The 17,275-nt window shown below is 44.2% G+C and overlaps 1 protein-coding gene across 1 annotated transcript; it reads right to left on the reverse strand.

Annotated features, from left to right (window-relative positions):
- Nucleotides 1-943: 943 nt before the first annotated feature.
- Nucleotides 944-16,151, reverse strand: olfm3a (olfactomedin 3a). Its single transcript, XM_029246311.1, has 6 exons — nt 16,083-16,151; nt 6,891-7,034; nt 4,966-5,121; nt 4,213-4,432; nt 2,626-2,732; nt 944-2,136 (listed from the first exon to the last, which is right to left on the reverse strand). Exons 1-6 carry the CDS (start codon nt 16,149-16,151, stop codon nt 1,459-1,461), a joined length of 1,374 nt encoding a protein of 457 aa, XP_029102144.1. The 3' UTR covers nt 944-1,458.
- Nucleotides 16,152-17,275: the final 1,124 nt, after the last annotated feature.

The following is a 17,275-nucleotide window of genomic DNA, read 5'->3' on the forward strand; positions in this document are numbered from 1 at the left end:
AATATTTGCAGAATATTATTGAGCACCTCTGCACACGTTGATGCTTTTGTCGCTACATCTGGGACGCCACGGGAGTCTCGGAGCATCTCACAGTACCGATGGGAAACGACTGTACAGCGGACTTACACACCTACCAAAGGAACAGAACGTAATTTCTCCGGAAAACTCACGAGTGGTCGCTCTCAGTTCCTTAAACAGATAAGCTCACTCCATTTTTATAAAAATAATTTACTCTTACAGACAGATTGCTACAAGGCTTTACATGATTTTTTTTTTTTTTTTTTAAAGTTTACAGTTATCTTCAGTAAAATTCAAAGCTTTTCACAGCACTATGCTCAGGCAGTTTTGGAAAACAACTTAAAGCATTTCAATAATACAACCAAGACTTGATGTGTCTGAAGCCAAAATATATACACAGAATAAATAACTGCTGACAAAGCATTCTGACATTCATGCAGTAAAGCTCTAAAAAAAGCCTCTGGCTTATTGAATGAAACACAAGTAATGGGTGTCCAGTTGCACTATTACGGGCGGAAAGAGATTAGAGGTAATGAAACATGGTACAGACACCTTTAATACTGTCCAAGCTGGTATGAAGGTGAGCCATGGAGCATGCAGTGCGGCCGGTGCGCCAACAACCGCGAGCCATAATTCGGACTTCATACAGAAGAAACGTCTCCCAAGGACATCACGGTGTATGAGCAATATGGAAATTATCTCGCCAATAATATTTAAGAAATCCACAGCTCGGGTTACGTGATTAATTTTAATTTGATGCTATTTACAGTTTAAAAGAAGTGGCAATTATGCAGAAACAAGGACCTCTTACGGGGAAACCGTGGTATGACGTGTATTTCTCAGCGTAGAAAGTCTGTCACCGATATTAATGAGATAAATTACTTTTGATATGTGGTTAGGGAGGCTGATGAATTTTAATAAAGTTTTGGACACGGTTGATTAATTTAAAAAAAAAAAAAAAAAAAAATCAACATTTCATAAAAATGCGAAAAAAATGGGAAGGGAGGCCTTTCGTTCGCGAAAGCCAGACGCCGTTGAGAAGTGTGAAAATTCTGTTGCACAAAACGTAATTGTTCATAGGCAGAAAAAGTGTACCGCAGTAACACAGACCGCTGCCAAACTCCCATTACCTTGGATATAGTCAATTTTGAGCTTCCGCACGGCTCCACTTATGGAGCTCATGAGTAAAAATTAATTATGTTTTCATACTGGGTTTGAAGGCCTTCGTGTTGACAGTGTGGCAGAGAATGAAGCCATCTGTTTTTTGATACGTTTACAGTGTTTCACAACGGTTAAGTGTCTTATGATGAAAACAGAGGCAAAGCAACCTTTTGGAGAAATAACAACGTGCTGTCAAGCTGGGAAAAAATGAAACAGAAAATTAAGAAAAAAAAAAAAAAGTCCATCAGGAGCGATGATGCGTTTTTTTTAAGCTCAACTTTAAGAGGAGTCGTCGGTTTTGATGATGTGGTAGAGCGTGACGTTGAACAGGACCTGGTGGCCGTTGTTCCAGGCGTAGAGGACCCTCTCCCTGGCGTTGTAGTCGAGCATGGAGATGTGGAAGTACTGGTTGTGGAACGGGATGTCCGTGTACTCGTAGGCGGACGTCTGGGTGGAGTACGAGTAGTACACTTTGGCTCCGGTCAGGTGCGAGTTGGTGATGTACAACGTTCCGCAGATCATGAAGGACTCGCCCGCGTTCCTCTTGGAGTACTCCGTGTTCCACGTCTTCAGGACCTCCAGGGTGTCCGGGTCGAGCCGACCGATGACGATGTTGCCCGCGTTCTGGTTCGTGGCGTACACGGCCCACAGGCCCAGCTCGTCGGCCATGAGGTCGATGTCCGAGAAGCCCCCCCAGGTGTACGGGTAGACGTTGTGGAAGCCGGCGTACTCGAGCGCCCGCTGCGCCAGGACGCGGCCCGTCTCAAAGCTGTACTTGACTACGATGTTGCTCTGGTACTTGTTGTAGTACAGGGAGCCGTTGTAGACCAGGTGATTGGTCCCGGCCCATTTGAAGGGCAGGCTGTAGGTACGAGACTCCACCCCCGACACAAAGTCTGCCATAGACTTGTACTCGCGGACGATCTTGTTGTTGGTGTAACTGTCCATGTACCAGACCTGTGTTTGGGGAAAGAAAAACCAAGATGTCTTTACTTCATAAGGTGCCTGAGAAGACAATATGAAATCGTTACCAAAAAACTAACAGCACACATATGGCAGTGGTGGAGAAGATTGGTGGTGTTCGTAGCTCAGGTTGTTGATTCGGATGTTCGGGGGTTCTCCAGGCTTGGCATTTGGACAGCAAAGGTTTCATCACCAGTTGGTGACATCATCGCCAGTCAATGTGACATCACTGATGATGTCACCAACTGGTGATGAAACCTTTGCAGTCCAAATGCCAAGCTCGGCGAACACCTAAACATCTGACACAACACATATGGAGTGAAATAAAACTCTATACAAATATGAACGTCACTGAATTTTTTTCTGTCTGCCCTTCCTAGCAGTTGGGTAAACAGCCCCCCCCCACCCCTACGACACCCCCCCAAAAAAAATTGCTTATTTGCATAATTTAGCCAATGAAACATGAAGCCATAAAGCACTCACCCTGTTGTTTCTTTGAGAAGCCTGTGGGTCAGTCATCCATGCGCCAAATCTGGTTCCAGATGTCTTTATTGTGATCGGTCCAGTGATTTTCATTAATTTTCCACACGCTGTTCATAATGAAACACAGCGATAAGATATTTTTTTTTTCCAGCGAGGCCCCTAAAGCTAATTTCATGCTTATGCCACCAAACACTTCAACAACAGTGTGCATATTAAAGCAGCAGTGAATCAGAAACACAAAGTTTAGGAGTCTCCTTTCAGACTCTGCCAACAATAACATATTTACTGGATCCTGAGCATCGTATGCGGCTTATTGTTTGAACGTGTTACGTGTTGTTCCGTAATGAATTAATTAAACAGGCAGAAAACTCATTAAAGCTTAATAAGAGATAAACAAACTGCTCCCTCTGTCTGCAACTGAGAACTGGCTACAGCACTGAGACGAAAAACATGCATCATACTTACATAAAGACATGCATCGTATGTTTATGATGCTTTTCTCTAAAGTGACTTACAATTACTTACCCACTTATACAGCTGCGTAATTTTACTGGGGAAGTACAGGATAAGGACCTTGCTCAGTTGTACTACAGCTGGAGGGGGGACTTGAACATGCAACCTTGGGGTCCATAGGCAGTAGTTCTAACTATTATGCTGCTAGCTGCCCTTACAGAGCATGTTTAGCATTTCCATTCATTAATAAAAAATAAGAACGATATTCTTTAAAATATTCTAAACATGCTGCTTCAAAGGTACTGTGACAATATACTTCCAAGTTTACATTTGTTTTTTTTTTAGCAGATGCTTTTCTCCAATGCAACTTCCAATGAACTCCATGCAGTGTTCAGTCCACACACCTTATTCACCGTGGTGACTTACACTGGGTCACTCATCCATACATCAGTAGAAGACACACACTTGCTCTGTCACTCACACACTATGGAGGAACCTGAACAGCCTGTCTTGAGACTGTGGCAGAAAACCCATGCAGAGAACATGTAAACTTCACACCGACTGAGTGGGAGTCAAACCCATGCCCTCTCACACCAGCCAGGCACTATCAGAAAGGAGCACTACTCACTGTGCCACTGTGTCACCCAATTTCCCCCCCTGCACCCTTTTACCGACTGATTGCCCACTCAGTTTCATTAACTGATGGTCCAGTGCCGGGGCACAGGGGTCTGGAGAACATTCCGGAAGCACAGGGTGCAAGGGTAGGAGAGGCACGCCCCAGATGGGATGCCAGTCCATCACAAGGCTATCGCGCGCGCGCGCACACACACACACACACACACACACGCTAAGTGCTATGCAGATTCATCCAAAACACATCTTTGACTGTGGTGGGAAACCAGAGCACCTGTAGAAAACCCACACGAACAACTCGCAAACTCCACATACTTCAACCGGATTCGAAGAACCCTGGCGCTCCAAGACAGCAGCACTACCCGCTGCGCCACCTTCGGCCAACGAGGACCCCACAACATCGAACGCATTGAGCCCCTGCGACCCCCTAACCCCCCACCCCCCTAAGAGCCACTGTGCTCGTCTAACAGAACGAAGTGCGGCAGCGTCGGGGGGCCTCACTCAGTTTACTCATGCAGCTCCTCAGTCTTCCCTCGAGACCGACGACCCGGCGGTGCAGCTCCTCGTAGTCGTAGGCGCCGATCTCCTCCTGTATGGCCGTGAGCACCGCCGACAGGTTCCGGATCTCCTCCTTGAACTGCGAGATGAGCCTTGCGTCCATCTTGTACTGCTCCAAAACCGGGATCAGCGGCTTCAGATCGTCCATCTTTTCTCTGAGCTCCTGCGAGGGGTTTGCATGAAGCATAACGGAGAGGCGCACGGCATGCCGCCCAGCAGCGGGGGGTCTAAAGATGCTGATAATAACCATGAATTATTATGCACACTGAAAATACAGTGCTGCATTCTAAAAAAGTCATTATGCAGATGGATTTTGTAACATTGTTATATCTCCACACAGTCAAAGTACCCTCGTATAATGACTCAACATTATTTTTAATATCTGTAACATATGGGTTCAGGCTGCACAGCACTTGCAGATTTCCTGAAAAGAAGGGTTATAATTTGCAATATGCTCTCAGCTTAAATGTCAGGATGATTCAGATTCATAGGATGTGATTTGGTTAATCAGATTTCTTTGTTATAAGTTCCTTGTCTGAGATACTCGCATCGAAGTGGAGAAGCATGTCGTGGAAATCTGAAAATGCCCGGAAAAAGGGCATCTCGAAGAGGAAACAAAACACACGTCGGCACATACCGGGGACAAGAGCAGAGCGTAGAAGAGGAATCGGGAAACGGCCGAAATGAAGCTCTTACCTGAAAATGTCTGGTCATTAAAGACTTCCTGTCTTCCTCGATTTGGCGGAATTTGGTCCTCAGTCCTTTCATTTGATTTTCCATTTTCATGACGTACTGAAAATCTCTTTGGGTTCTCAGGTTTAAAACTTCAATTGACTGGGACATATTCTGTACCTGTTGAAGAGAAAGAAAAATTAAAATACCATTAGGAAAGTGGTGCCGGTGACTCCAGGAAAGTGCATCTGTTCCACACATTTTAAATGAGGAGACCCACCCATGTGTGAGAGGACAGGGGTTCGATCCCCGCTCACTCTGTGTGGAGTTTGCATGTTCTCCCCGTGTCTGTGTGGGTTTCCTCCGGGTGCTCTGGTTTCCTCCCACAGTCCAAAGACATGCTGTTCAGGTTCCCCCATAGTGTGTGAGTGACAGAGTGTGTGTGTGTGTTCCACTGATGTATGGATGAGTGACCCAGTGTAAGTAGTGTATCTAGCAGTGTAAGTCACCACGGTAAATAAGGTGTGTGGGCTGATAGCACTACATAGAGTTCATTGGAAGTCTCTTTGGAGAAAAGCATCCGCTAAATAAATGAATGTAAATAAAGCTGCTGAAACTGTTGTAGCTGAAAGGCTTAGTACAAATATTTCACCATAATAAGCATAATAATATTTGTATGGTTTTGTCTTCCCATTTGTGCAACAGAAAAAAGAAAATCAATGCGAAATTCTGCTTTTGATTTATGGCCCAGGATTTTAAACTAACCTGGTGGTAATTTTTACAGTTACTTTTCTCAAAAACATTTCTAATCCTACAAGAAAGCAATGCTTGTTTGTACAGTTTGCATAATAAAGCAGAAATTCTGAATGTGCTGTCAGATTGAAGGATATCTCAATATAGACCACATTATAAATCATGAGGACTTGATTTCAGAGCCTTTTATTAAATTCACTTGTATGGGAAAATGGACTCGAGAAGTGTGTGCTCTCACCAGGATACAGACCCATGCGGAATAAACACACAAAGAACAAATTCTAATACTGTATAAAACAATTTGATTCAAAACGGCCACTTTACCAACAGCAAAGCATCTTTGAAGGTTACGGTTCAGAATGTGTTAATAATGAACTTTGCCTGCAGTCACTGACTGTTTTCTTCATTCAGACACACTCATTATTATTTTATTATACTGCATTGATATAGTGTACAGTCATGAAAAAACTGAACTTACGAACTGCGTGCTGTTTAACTACAACGAGTAAGTACTGAGAAGAAACGCTTGCGGCATACATATATGTGAGAAGACCTATGCGAGGTTTTCCACTTTTTCACTGTTAATATTTTGTTTACATTGTGCAGCAGCACAGGAATGAATATGACTGTTTAATGCCCGCTTTGAGATACTATAATCAGAGGATCAAAGGACCTGTGGATCAGCATTTGGGCATAAGGTCCAGAATGATGGAACCTGGAAATGAAGCCCAGTCACTGGACCGACACCACGATCCCACAATGGCCACTGCAGCTGGTGGTCACCTCTCTTTTTTTCTGTCTCGACATCTGAGTATCTAGAGGACCCGATCGCTCGCTACACCCCAGTCAGACTGCTACGCTCCTCCACCTCTGGCTGCTTGGTGGTGCCACGCATAGGACCAAAAGCACAAGGGTTCTCATTTCTAGCCTCAGTGTTATGGAATGATCACCCTCTGCCCTCAGAGCTGCTGAATCCCTTGCAAACCCATCTGTTTCATAGCCATTTCTCTACTGATCTCATTTGTGCTCCATAAAATATCACTACACTGCCTGTTAAAAAAAAAAAAACCGCTTACCAATTTTATTTCTGACTAATTCTATATACAGGAACTGGAGTGATGTGTCCTTTTCTTGGAGGAAAAGCTTCAGATGAATTAATAAATGTACATGTAAACTGATTAATTTTTCTTGTGCACCTTCTCCAGTAGCTGCCGCAGCTGGCGGCTCTTTGCGTCCCTGGAGCAGAGGTTCTGTTCGGGCGCCACTACTGTGCAGATGCAGCGGCCGTCCGCGTCCTGCGCTGAGCTGTACACCTGCCAGCCTTCCTTCGGCGCGACCGTCTGCGAAGACACAAAGAGAGGCGATGTACACACACACCCCCCACGTGGCCACTTCCCTCCTTTCACCGAATCGCAAATGGCAAACGGCATATTTCGGTTTTTCATTTTTCTTAAGAATACACTCCCATGTACCAGGGCTCCATAAAACAAAACACCTAATGAAAATGCGTACAGTTTTAACACAAGTCAGACTTTATTCAGCACAGCAGTACTTCAGCCTGTTACATGGACCTTTTACTTCCGCAGCAGGTATTTTATTTGGTACGACACGTCTCAGACATTTTGGAACACGGATACGCACCTGGTGTCTGCAACCCAGAAGGTTCCTGTCCTTCTGTGGTGTCAGTCTGGCTGCATCTGGTATATTAACCTCTACATCACCATGGAAACCATGACCATGAGTGTACCAGCAGGGTTCGAATGATGCTGGTCGGACTCCTCTCCTTTAATATAAACACTCCAAGAAGGCAAACTTTCCTTTGACAATTTACCTCCTCTGCATCACACTGACAGTCTCATTCAATGAAGACACTCAAACGAAGGAGTGGTTCATCTATCCACCCATCCATCCATCACTGAGTAATTTTTACCGTATCAGTTCATCAAGTGCACTATAGTGGAACCAGGGTTCTTTCAGTCCTCATAGAAATAAACTATAAACATATAAGTATCAACACATTTATGTACATCATTCAAACAGCTTCTAGAACATGAATACCCTTACAACAGAGTAAATAAAGCCTTAATCTTGTGATCAAACAGATGCTGCAGCGTTAATCATTTGTCAGTAATGCTACAGAGCTCCTCGAACAGCATGGTATCCATGTGCTGTACAGAGTGAAAGACACAGGCAGTGACCTTGTGAATTTTATTTCTTTACACCATAAAGATCAGTGAGAAAAATGATCATCATGTCTCTGTCCTGTGTTCTCTCTCTCACAACCTGTGACTCCTGGGTGGACTCTGCATCACCAGGTCCCTGCACTGGACAAGCAGTTATTCACCAATGAATGAATGAATGAATGAATGAAATATGACTATAACTTTTATATTAATGTTTTTCAAAATATATTTCTGTAACTGATCATTTACTACTATGATACTGCAGCAATGTCTTGCGTTTGAAATGCATTTACTATTTGCACTGAAATTTTTTTAATTCTAACATTGAGAGAGAGAGAGAGAGTCATGAACATGACTGGATTTGAGATGAAGCAGACAGCATGTCTAAGAAATAAACATTCTAAGGAAACCACAAAAGGATGCAGAATGTCTTCTTATTGAACACGTCGAGCCCTGGGATTCACAAAAGGTCATTATTAATTCACTGATTTTAATTCTGGGACACTGGGAGTTATTTTCCAGTCAGCTTTTCTGCATCGCCATTATCCTGCGACGTCTTTCTCTTGATTCCTGATTGTTAACAAGAACCTCAGCGGTAATATTTCTCATGAAGTTGAGACACAGGGAGACTTACTGAGCACCAATTCCATATATATTACTTACACCATAAGGGGCCCAACCGGGGGGGGGGGGGGAGTCACTAGTTGAAATGCAATTAAATTATTAGATGGCTCTATTTTACGAGTTTATAGTGTAGGTCAATGATTAATGGGAATAAAAACAAGGCACACTTCAATAAGTTACATTTTATTATTCTGGAAGAAATGTAAATAATTTAGTGCATGTCAATTTAGCTACCAAAGTACTCTTAGAAAGTAACTGTGATCTTGCATTAATGATCTCAGCACCATGTCTGGGTTCTTTAGGCCCAAATATAAAAGTACCGCATCAAGTCTTGCTGCATGAAAAAGATGTATAAAATAGCTACGCCCCCACAATTCCAGTAAAACCTCTTCTACATTATCTTCTATGTGCTATATTACTGTAATAATATTGTTAAAGAGAGCTCTACTAAAATCTTCTCAACTCCCATCTTCTTGGGACAAGATAAATAAGAACTTTTAGATACAGCTCATTTAAACAATGGTCACTGGCCTTGTCAATTCTTAGTTAAAAAAAACACAATAGCGAACATTAGAAAAACCATTTTAATCTAGCATTTCTAAGGGATGTGAAGACATTCGATGACTTAAGGGTTTTTTGCATGACTTAGCAGCCACCTTATACCGAACGTGCAAGTAGACAATTTGTAAGAACGATATGTGATTATTTAAAAGCGGCTCATTCACGCAAGTTGGAATTTGAACACTTGAGTCGATTTTGCGCTGAGAATTTATATTTGTGGTACAGTTACAACTATGTGATGTCACTGTTTGAAATTTACAATGAAAAAAACCTTTGCCATCATTGTCATCTCCAGGATGGTGCCCTATCACTCCTGCGTGAGCACACACACACATTGACTGAGGCTGCTTGTCCCAAGCGGAGGTGCAGTGAGCCAAAGCCTAAGCCTGGCAGCGCGGGGTGTGAGGCTGGGAGAGGGGACACACCCAGGACGGGACGCCAGTCCACCACAAGCAGGACTCGAACCCCAGACCCGCCAGAGAGCAGGACCTGACCAAGCCTACTGTACCACCGGACCCCCCCCATTGCTCCGACTGCAGTCAAAATCAGAAGTGGGCATCGAACTAAGTTGTGTGTTGAGCACAAGGGCAGGAGGAAATTTCTCACTAAGTGATGCCATTCAATTAGATGGATTCACATTAGACAGATTATACCAGAAAACAAACTAACAGAAATTATCCAGTGGACAATGAAAGTGATGATTCATCTTTCAGATATTGATCCTCCTCATTTTTGCTCAGAGCCACAAATGCTATTGATACACATAACCTGCATACAGCACAATATTGTGTCCTGATCTCACTCGCCAAGTCCGGGGAGCTTCCATTGTCAAAGGGAATCATTTATGCATTTATTTTTAATAACCACTAAATCAAACTCATTTGGGTGTGGCCTCGCCATTTACACACACACACACACACACACACACACACACACACACACACACACACACACACACACACACACACACACACTCTCTCTCTGAACCGCTTGGCTCCTACGGGGGTCGCAGGGAGCCGGAGTCTAACCCGGCAACACTGGGCATAAAGCTGGAGGGGCGGGGGACACACCTAGGACGGGACGCCAGCCCATCACAAGGCACCCCAAATGGGACTCAAACCCCAGACCCACTGGAGAGCAGGACCCACTCCAACTCACTGCGCCACCACACCCCCCTCTCCTTGCCGTGTAGTTTTTGATAAAATTTTTTTCATGAATTCAAAAAATAGTGACCGTACGAAGGCTTCCCTCCCCCATATGGGGCTCCCATACAACAGAAAAGTGCTACAAAGGATTTTTGAAAATATTAAACACCTTTTCATACAACAGGCTTGTTATTCAGAACAATGGCATTTTTACCAGGTTATGCAGTCTGTTTACTTACACAATAGGTATTTTATTCACTGCCTACGCACTACTGATTATGGTAAATCTAACTCAGAGCTATGGTAGCAGATTCAAAACAAACTTTCAGAAATCAACTAGATAAACATGTGAGCAGCTTTTATATATAAATCTTTAAACTCACTTAGCTGATACTTTGTTCTAAAGCAAATTACTTACCCATTTATACAGGTGGGTAATTTAATGGTAAGTACTTTGCTCAAGGGTATAACAGCCAGAGTTGAGACTTGAACCAATAACCTTTGGGGCTAAAGAGAACAGTTCTAAACACTCTGCTAGCAGGGTCCCCACTTGTTTACATCCAAACCTGAGTTCAAATGAGGATCATTGTGTGTTGAACATCTCAGCCCTTCTCTCCATGCAGTGAAAGACAGCCTATGATGTCAATGCTTCATTACTATGCAAGAAATGTCACGAATGATAAAAATATCTCCTTAAAAGGTAGCAAATGGACAGAAGAATAAGTGGGGCTGGGGGAAAAAAAAAAAAAAAAAAAAAAAAATCAGAACAACATTATTGCAAGTAAGGGGATGGCTTGTTCTACTGTTTACACAATTTTTCAAAATAACGGAGAACTAAAGTGCAGAAACTTTAACTGGTGTTGACAAATTGTGGAAGGAGTCTCATTCTCAGCATGTAGAGGAGTATAAATAAGGAAAGAAAGAGGTGGAATAAAAGCACAAAACGAGTGAATCTAGTGCACATTCTGCTCTCGCCCCTGAGCTTCCACTTCAGGGCTCCAATAAAATAATAAAGTTTACGAGTCACAGTGCAAAGGTGACACATAATTCAGAAATTTATTCACTCTCCTGCATTATTCAAGGTAGCGGTTTTAATAATTTGATTAGTAATTGATGTATAAAATGATTAAATAAAAAAACCCTTTACTTTGGCATTTTAATTAAATTTAAGGTGATATACTTTCCATCCTGGAGCCCATTATTTTTGCCCTCTTAAGAAATAACAGTAGTTGAACCTCCTCACAACAGGAATTTGTCTAAGGGGTGATTTCATGGAATAAATTAACCCCATTGTTTGAGGAATAGGTATCACGCACGGGGGTGTGGTGGTGCAGTGGGTTGGACTGGGTCCTGCCCTCTGGTGGGTCTGGGGTTCGAGTCCTGCTTGGGGTGCCTTGTGATGGACGGGCGTCCCGTCCTGGGTGTGTCCCCTCCAGCCTTATGCCCTGTGTTGCCGGGTTAGGCTCTGGTTTGCTGTGATCCTACTTGGGACAAGCGGTTCAGAAAGTGTGTGTCACACATGACAAGTACACAGTAGTCTCACTTTTTCTTTTTTTTTTTTTTTAAAAAAAATGACATTATGGAAGATTTATTGTCCAAAAAAGGGTTTTAACAAAACAAGCACAACCTTCGGAATATCCGATGGCTGTACACATACACCGCAATGAAAAAATTATGATCGTCTGCCCTCCAAACCAATAATTTTGTACAAGTGCATGACCAGCATCACTGACACTAATTTCCATATCATCAACAAGCAGTCAGGAGGGTTCATGTCCCAGTTCATGCGCCAGGCGCTGAGACACAGCACAGCTGCCTCGTTTCCCTCTGCAAAGTATTCCGGGCTACGGAGCACTTCCACACTTTGTATTCCACGCTTGCTATCCTGAAGGAGTTTCATTTCCTGCACATTTTCAGCCTTTGAAATAAAATAATCATTAGCAAAATAACCGCGAAAGACCCTACTTTGCGCTCTCGGCAACAGCAAGTTGAGCTTTAGCGTTGATCCTAACAAAGTCATCCTTCTGCTCTTTGCTCACTGTGCTGTATCACTCATGTCTGGAAGCAATCGGCATCTCCTGTTAGATCTTTGTAGACCTTATAGCCTTTCTCATTTCGAGGGGGGGGGTCTAACACTGGGGTCAGCAGAACAAACCAAAAACCCTGATGAACCCATTCCTATATATGGCAGATCACCACCACCATGACTTCCTGCAGCAATGAAACCTCCTGCTTTAACATGTACTTTTAAACCCCTGTATCTCATCTCCTCATCCTTCTCCACTGGCTTCCTGTAGCCGCCAAGTTCAACGCTCTGATTGTGGTCTATAACATGGTAAAGGAGCTGAGCCCAGATACCTAAAGGACCAGACCACTCCCAACAGCCCAGCAAGAGGAGTGTGCTCCTCCACCTCTGTCTACTTGGTGGTCCCACCCACAGGGGTCCACAAGCTAAAGTTTGTATTTGCTTAATATTGACCCTGGTGGGGTGGAAACGGCTCCCTCCGCCCCTCGGAGCTGCTGAATCCCTTTGTACAGTTAAGAAATGTCTCAGAAATCATCACTTTAACCCATTTCTCTCCTGCTTTTCTGCCCGTTACATAAATGATCCAACATCTAACATTTGTCTACATGCTCACTATTTCTAGAAGACATCTATAGGCAGCTACTTGAAAGAAGTGAAAAATGGTGGCATCAAACAAACAAGATTTGTTTTCATAATTGTGTTTTTCATCCTCTTTGTGGTAGAATACACTGTTGCATACTCTCAGTTGTGTGTCACTTTGGAGACAAGCGTGTGCCAAATGCATAAATAAAAATGTAAATGTAGGCAGTACATATTCACACTGAGCTCTCAGGTGGACGTTATAATAGCGTTATAATAACCATTCCGGCCTGAGAGACGATTCCAGTTTGGCTTGATCTGAACTATGAAGAATGCGTTTCCCTTAAAATAAACCGTATGTCACTGAATAATGGTATTTCACAAATACATTGCAAAATATTGGAAGTCCGCATCTTTGAAAAGATGTAGCTAAATAACATTATGGTTTGAAATACGCTTGTCAGTTGTTATTCTCAAGTTTTGCTCTTATTGTTTATATTTCTTCATTGAGCTGAAGACTTTCTGCAAAGTGACTTGTAACTCAAGGTATTGATCAGTTTATACAGCTGGGTAATTTTTTTTTATTATTGTGTCAGGACCCGGGGGACGTGGTGGCGGCACAGTGGGTTGGACCAGGTCCTGCTCTCCAGTGGGTCTGGGGTTCGAGTCCCACTTGGGGTGCCTTGCGGCGGACTGGCGTCCCGTCCTGGGTGTCCCCCCTCCCCCTCCGGCCTTAGGCCCTGTGGTGCCGGGTAGGGTCAGGTTCCCCGCAACCCCCTATGGGACAAGCGGTTCTGAAACTGTGTGTGTGTGTGTGTGTGTGTGTGTGTGTGTGTCAGGACCTTGATCAAGGGTACCACAGCAGGGGGTGGGATTCAACACTGACCTGAATCAACAAGTGGTGGCTTTAACCACTACACCACCTGGTGCCCCCAATGGTTTGTTCGGGGAAAACCTTCAATATGGCCACATGCCGGGCATAATTAATTTTATTTGAATACAATCATTTCCTGTGGCTACTAATAACTGACAAGGAGCACCAGATACACGAATTTTCACTAACTTTCAAAGAAGGTCTAATACACTGTACATGGTTCATTCCCAAGTAAAGTACATTGTAGCACTGACATTATCTGTAAAACATTTCTGCTTGTGCACTTACGTATGTACGGTCACCCCGAGGGTCTGTTTTGGGGAGGAGTGGTTGGGAAATTTCTGTGTTTCACTGAGAAAAATCTCTGATCTTTTTTCTACTTGCCTTTTGGGAACATAGGACTTTTTTGCTCTCCAGCTATATCTTTACCAAGTTAGAAGTTATGCAGGGTAACTAAATGATAAAAAAATTAAGTGAAAACATTAGCATACCTATAACACGGTATAGATACAGTAAAGTACAGCAATGTAGTACAGTACAACAATCACTGCATGTGCTTTGTATTTTACCTGCTTGCTATTCCCTTTTGAGAATAAGATTCATTATGTATTTATTCTTGATTTACACAAGTGTGGTACACAGTAAGGTAACAATACTGAATGAATTTACTTGTAATAGTTACTGGTAGTTTTATTGCATAGATTAATTAGGAGCGGCTACAGTCAGCAAGCTATTGGTTTATACCATCAAAAACAGAGTGGTAAAATGCCGGTACATGGCGGTAACATGACTGAGAACAAACCACCATGTTGAGCACAAGTGCCAGATCAGAGCAGAGTAAGAAAGGCACAGCCCTGTGCAGTTAGAACCTCAACCACATCACGTCCCTTTGCTTTTTACCACGGTGAAGGAGAAGAAAAGGAAAGCAAGCAGTTATTGCTCTGCTGTTTCACACCACACCCGAGACCAAGGGAACGAATGATTTAAAAAAAAAAAAAAAAAAAAAAAAAAAAAAAAAAAAAAAAAAAAAATCAACTTTGTAGGCCAAGGTTGCAGTCTTAAAATATTAAAATCAAACCGTTCAACAATTAAGCATCAGCAAAATTGCACACAGCTGCAACAGATTTTGTATTATAAAAAAGTGCTGTGTAAAATACATAAGACAGGCTACCCAGAGGACTGTAAAGGCACAGATCAAACACTACTGCGCTAACTGTTGGGTGGGGAAAAAAAAAAAAAAAAAAAAAAAAAAAAAAAAAAAAAAAAAAAAAAAAATCAGTTTAATTCACAAGTTTATGCTCCATTGTACACTTTTTTCAGCAAAACCAGCTTCACATGTGGGGTTAAAGCAGCAGCATCAACACAGAAACAAATGCAAAAGGAGATAATATATAATAAAGTAAGGATGATATGCACACATATGGAGATCTATAAAAGTAGGTGTTATGAATGCAAATCCCAATATAAGTTTGTGCCCCCCTCCCCCAAGGAAACGCAGCTATTCTAAAACGAGCCCAATAAACCATATTGAACAATGCAGACATGCTGTATTGTATGTTATTAAAATTATGGGCAAAGTAGCGTACTACTCCTTAAATGAAAATAAATAAGCTCCAACGCAAAGAGCGCCGGTTTGAACGAGAGGAATGAAAGCAACAGCTGCTTTATGATCTTCATCCTAACATGTTTGAGCCATGATGATGTGCGCATGTGGGAAAAGGAGAAAATCTCCGCACACTTACAGTCTTCTCGCACATCACGCCCATTATTCCAAGTGTCACAGGTTCTACTCCTGCCTCCATCCCCGTGATAATTTCATTTGCAGGCAAAACGGGGGACCATATTTCACTGCGTCACAGAGACAATGTAAAAGCGCCCAAAGAAGCGACGCGAAGGTTGCAGCGCAGCCGGAATAAATGACTCATAATAATAAATCATTACTTTTACACGCACGTGTTTGCGCTTCAAGTTGAACAAGTAAATGAACACGTTTCTCCCACATAAAGCATTCGGTCGCTTCGCAGCGCGCGGTTCCTGCCATTTGCACATGTTGTCGTTATTGTGGGAAAAAGAAAAAAAAAACCAATATCATGTCATAACAGCAACTGGAGGCGCAGCATCAGCTCGGTTCCAATAACCCGCAAGTGGACAGAGCTGAAAATGCCCCTTATAACTGCACATGTGATGATGGAAAAGCCCGCAGACATCCGGCAACAACATCATTTTTTCGCGGAGCACCAAACCCGCCAAGCCCCGGAGACGGGAGCGCGCTTCCGCGTGAGCGGGAGAAGCAGTTCCACTCACGCGCCCGAATTACCCCACTCGTACAACTGCGGCGGGGGCTCGAACCCCGACGACGGAGGCTGGTGGGGGCGCGCAGGGCGCGCCGCACTCACCGCGCACGGGTACAGCCCGAAGACCGCGAGCACGAGCGCGGGATTCAGCACCCCGGACAGCGCACGCATTCTGCCCGTCCACGCTCCGGCACGCGCAACCTTCACACTGGGACCCGCGGCAGTCCGGGCGCGGCGATCGCAGCCCCGCGGCGGAAGAGGGCGAGCGCACGCGCCTTCATCACCGCGCGCGTCCGAGCGGCTCCTGCGCGCCGCCGATACAGAACCGGCGCTCCGCACCCGCAGCCAGAAAACTTTCCTGCGCGCAGCGGGGAGACGCGCCCCCGCGAAGGGGCTTTTAAGCACCACACGGCGGATGTGACGTCATCGCAGCGGCTCGTCCCGTGGGCGCTGATCAGTCACGAGGCACCGCCCCCCCCCAGCGCTGTTCGGATCCCGAGCGGAACATACTTGACATGTACGCTGTTCCTCCGAAAGACCGTCAGCCGAGAGTTCAGAGTTGACTTTCCTCTTCATGTCTCAGAAATTAAGATATTTTATTTTGGAAATAACTGCGGTAACTAAAATGATCAAGTTCAGCATTTGGGGTGTCTGGCCGGACGTGGTGGTCTTCTCACGCAGTGACACAGAGCGCTTGAGTACAGGCATCAGGCAAGGAAACAAAGAAGACAGTTGGCTACAGATGTACACACATTTTCAGAACCGCTTGTCCCATACAGGGTCACGGGGAACCGGAGCCTACCCGGCAACACAGGGCGTAAGGCCGGAGGGGGAAGGGGACACACCCAGGACGGGACGCCAGTCCACCGCAAGGCACCCCAAGCGGGACTCGAACCCCAGACCCACCAAAGAGTAGGACTGCGGTTCAACCCACTGCGCCACCGCACCCTCACTACAGATGTAGTACAATGTAATACATTATCAATGCTTTTATCAAACTAGAAGTATCCCTACTGGCCACGGAGGAAAGGAACAAAAAAACTCCCAACTGAAAGGCCAAGGGAGAAAAAAACTTCCTGGGGTCCAAGTGTCAGTGGCTGCTCCACTCTCCAGGTGCGAGAGGACGTTGGTTCGAGCCCCGGTCAGTCTGTGTGGAGCTGCAGTCTGGGTGGGTTTCCTTATTTAAAATGTATGGAACGGATGCGCTTTCCTGGGGTCACCGGCACCACTTTCCTAATGGTATTTTAGTTTTTCTTTGTGTTCAACAGGTACAGAATATGTCCTTGTGAATCCCA

This window comes from Scleropages formosus, chromosome 19 (genome assembly GCF_900964775.1).
Source record: "Scleropages formosus chromosome 19, fSclFor1.1, whole genome shotgun sequence".
Classification (NCBI taxonomy): domain Eukaryota; kingdom Metazoa; phylum Chordata; class Actinopteri; order Osteoglossiformes; family Osteoglossidae; genus Scleropages; species Scleropages formosus.

Bases quoted from the DNA above. Each gene is read 5' to 3' on its own strand.
- olfm3a (XM_029246311.1), bottom strand. From the start codon at position 16,151: ATGCGTGCGCTGTCCGGGGTGCTGAATCCCGCGCTCGTGCTCGCGGTC. The intron at 7,035-16,082 runs GTGAGTGCGGCG...GTGTCTTCGCAG, and splicing joins TCGGGCTGTACCCGTGCGCG to ACGGTCGCGCCGAAGGAAGG. The intron at 2,137-2,625 runs GTGAGTGCTTTA...CCCCAAACACAG, and splicing joins CTTCTCAAAGAAACAACAGG to GTCTGGTACATGGACAGTTA.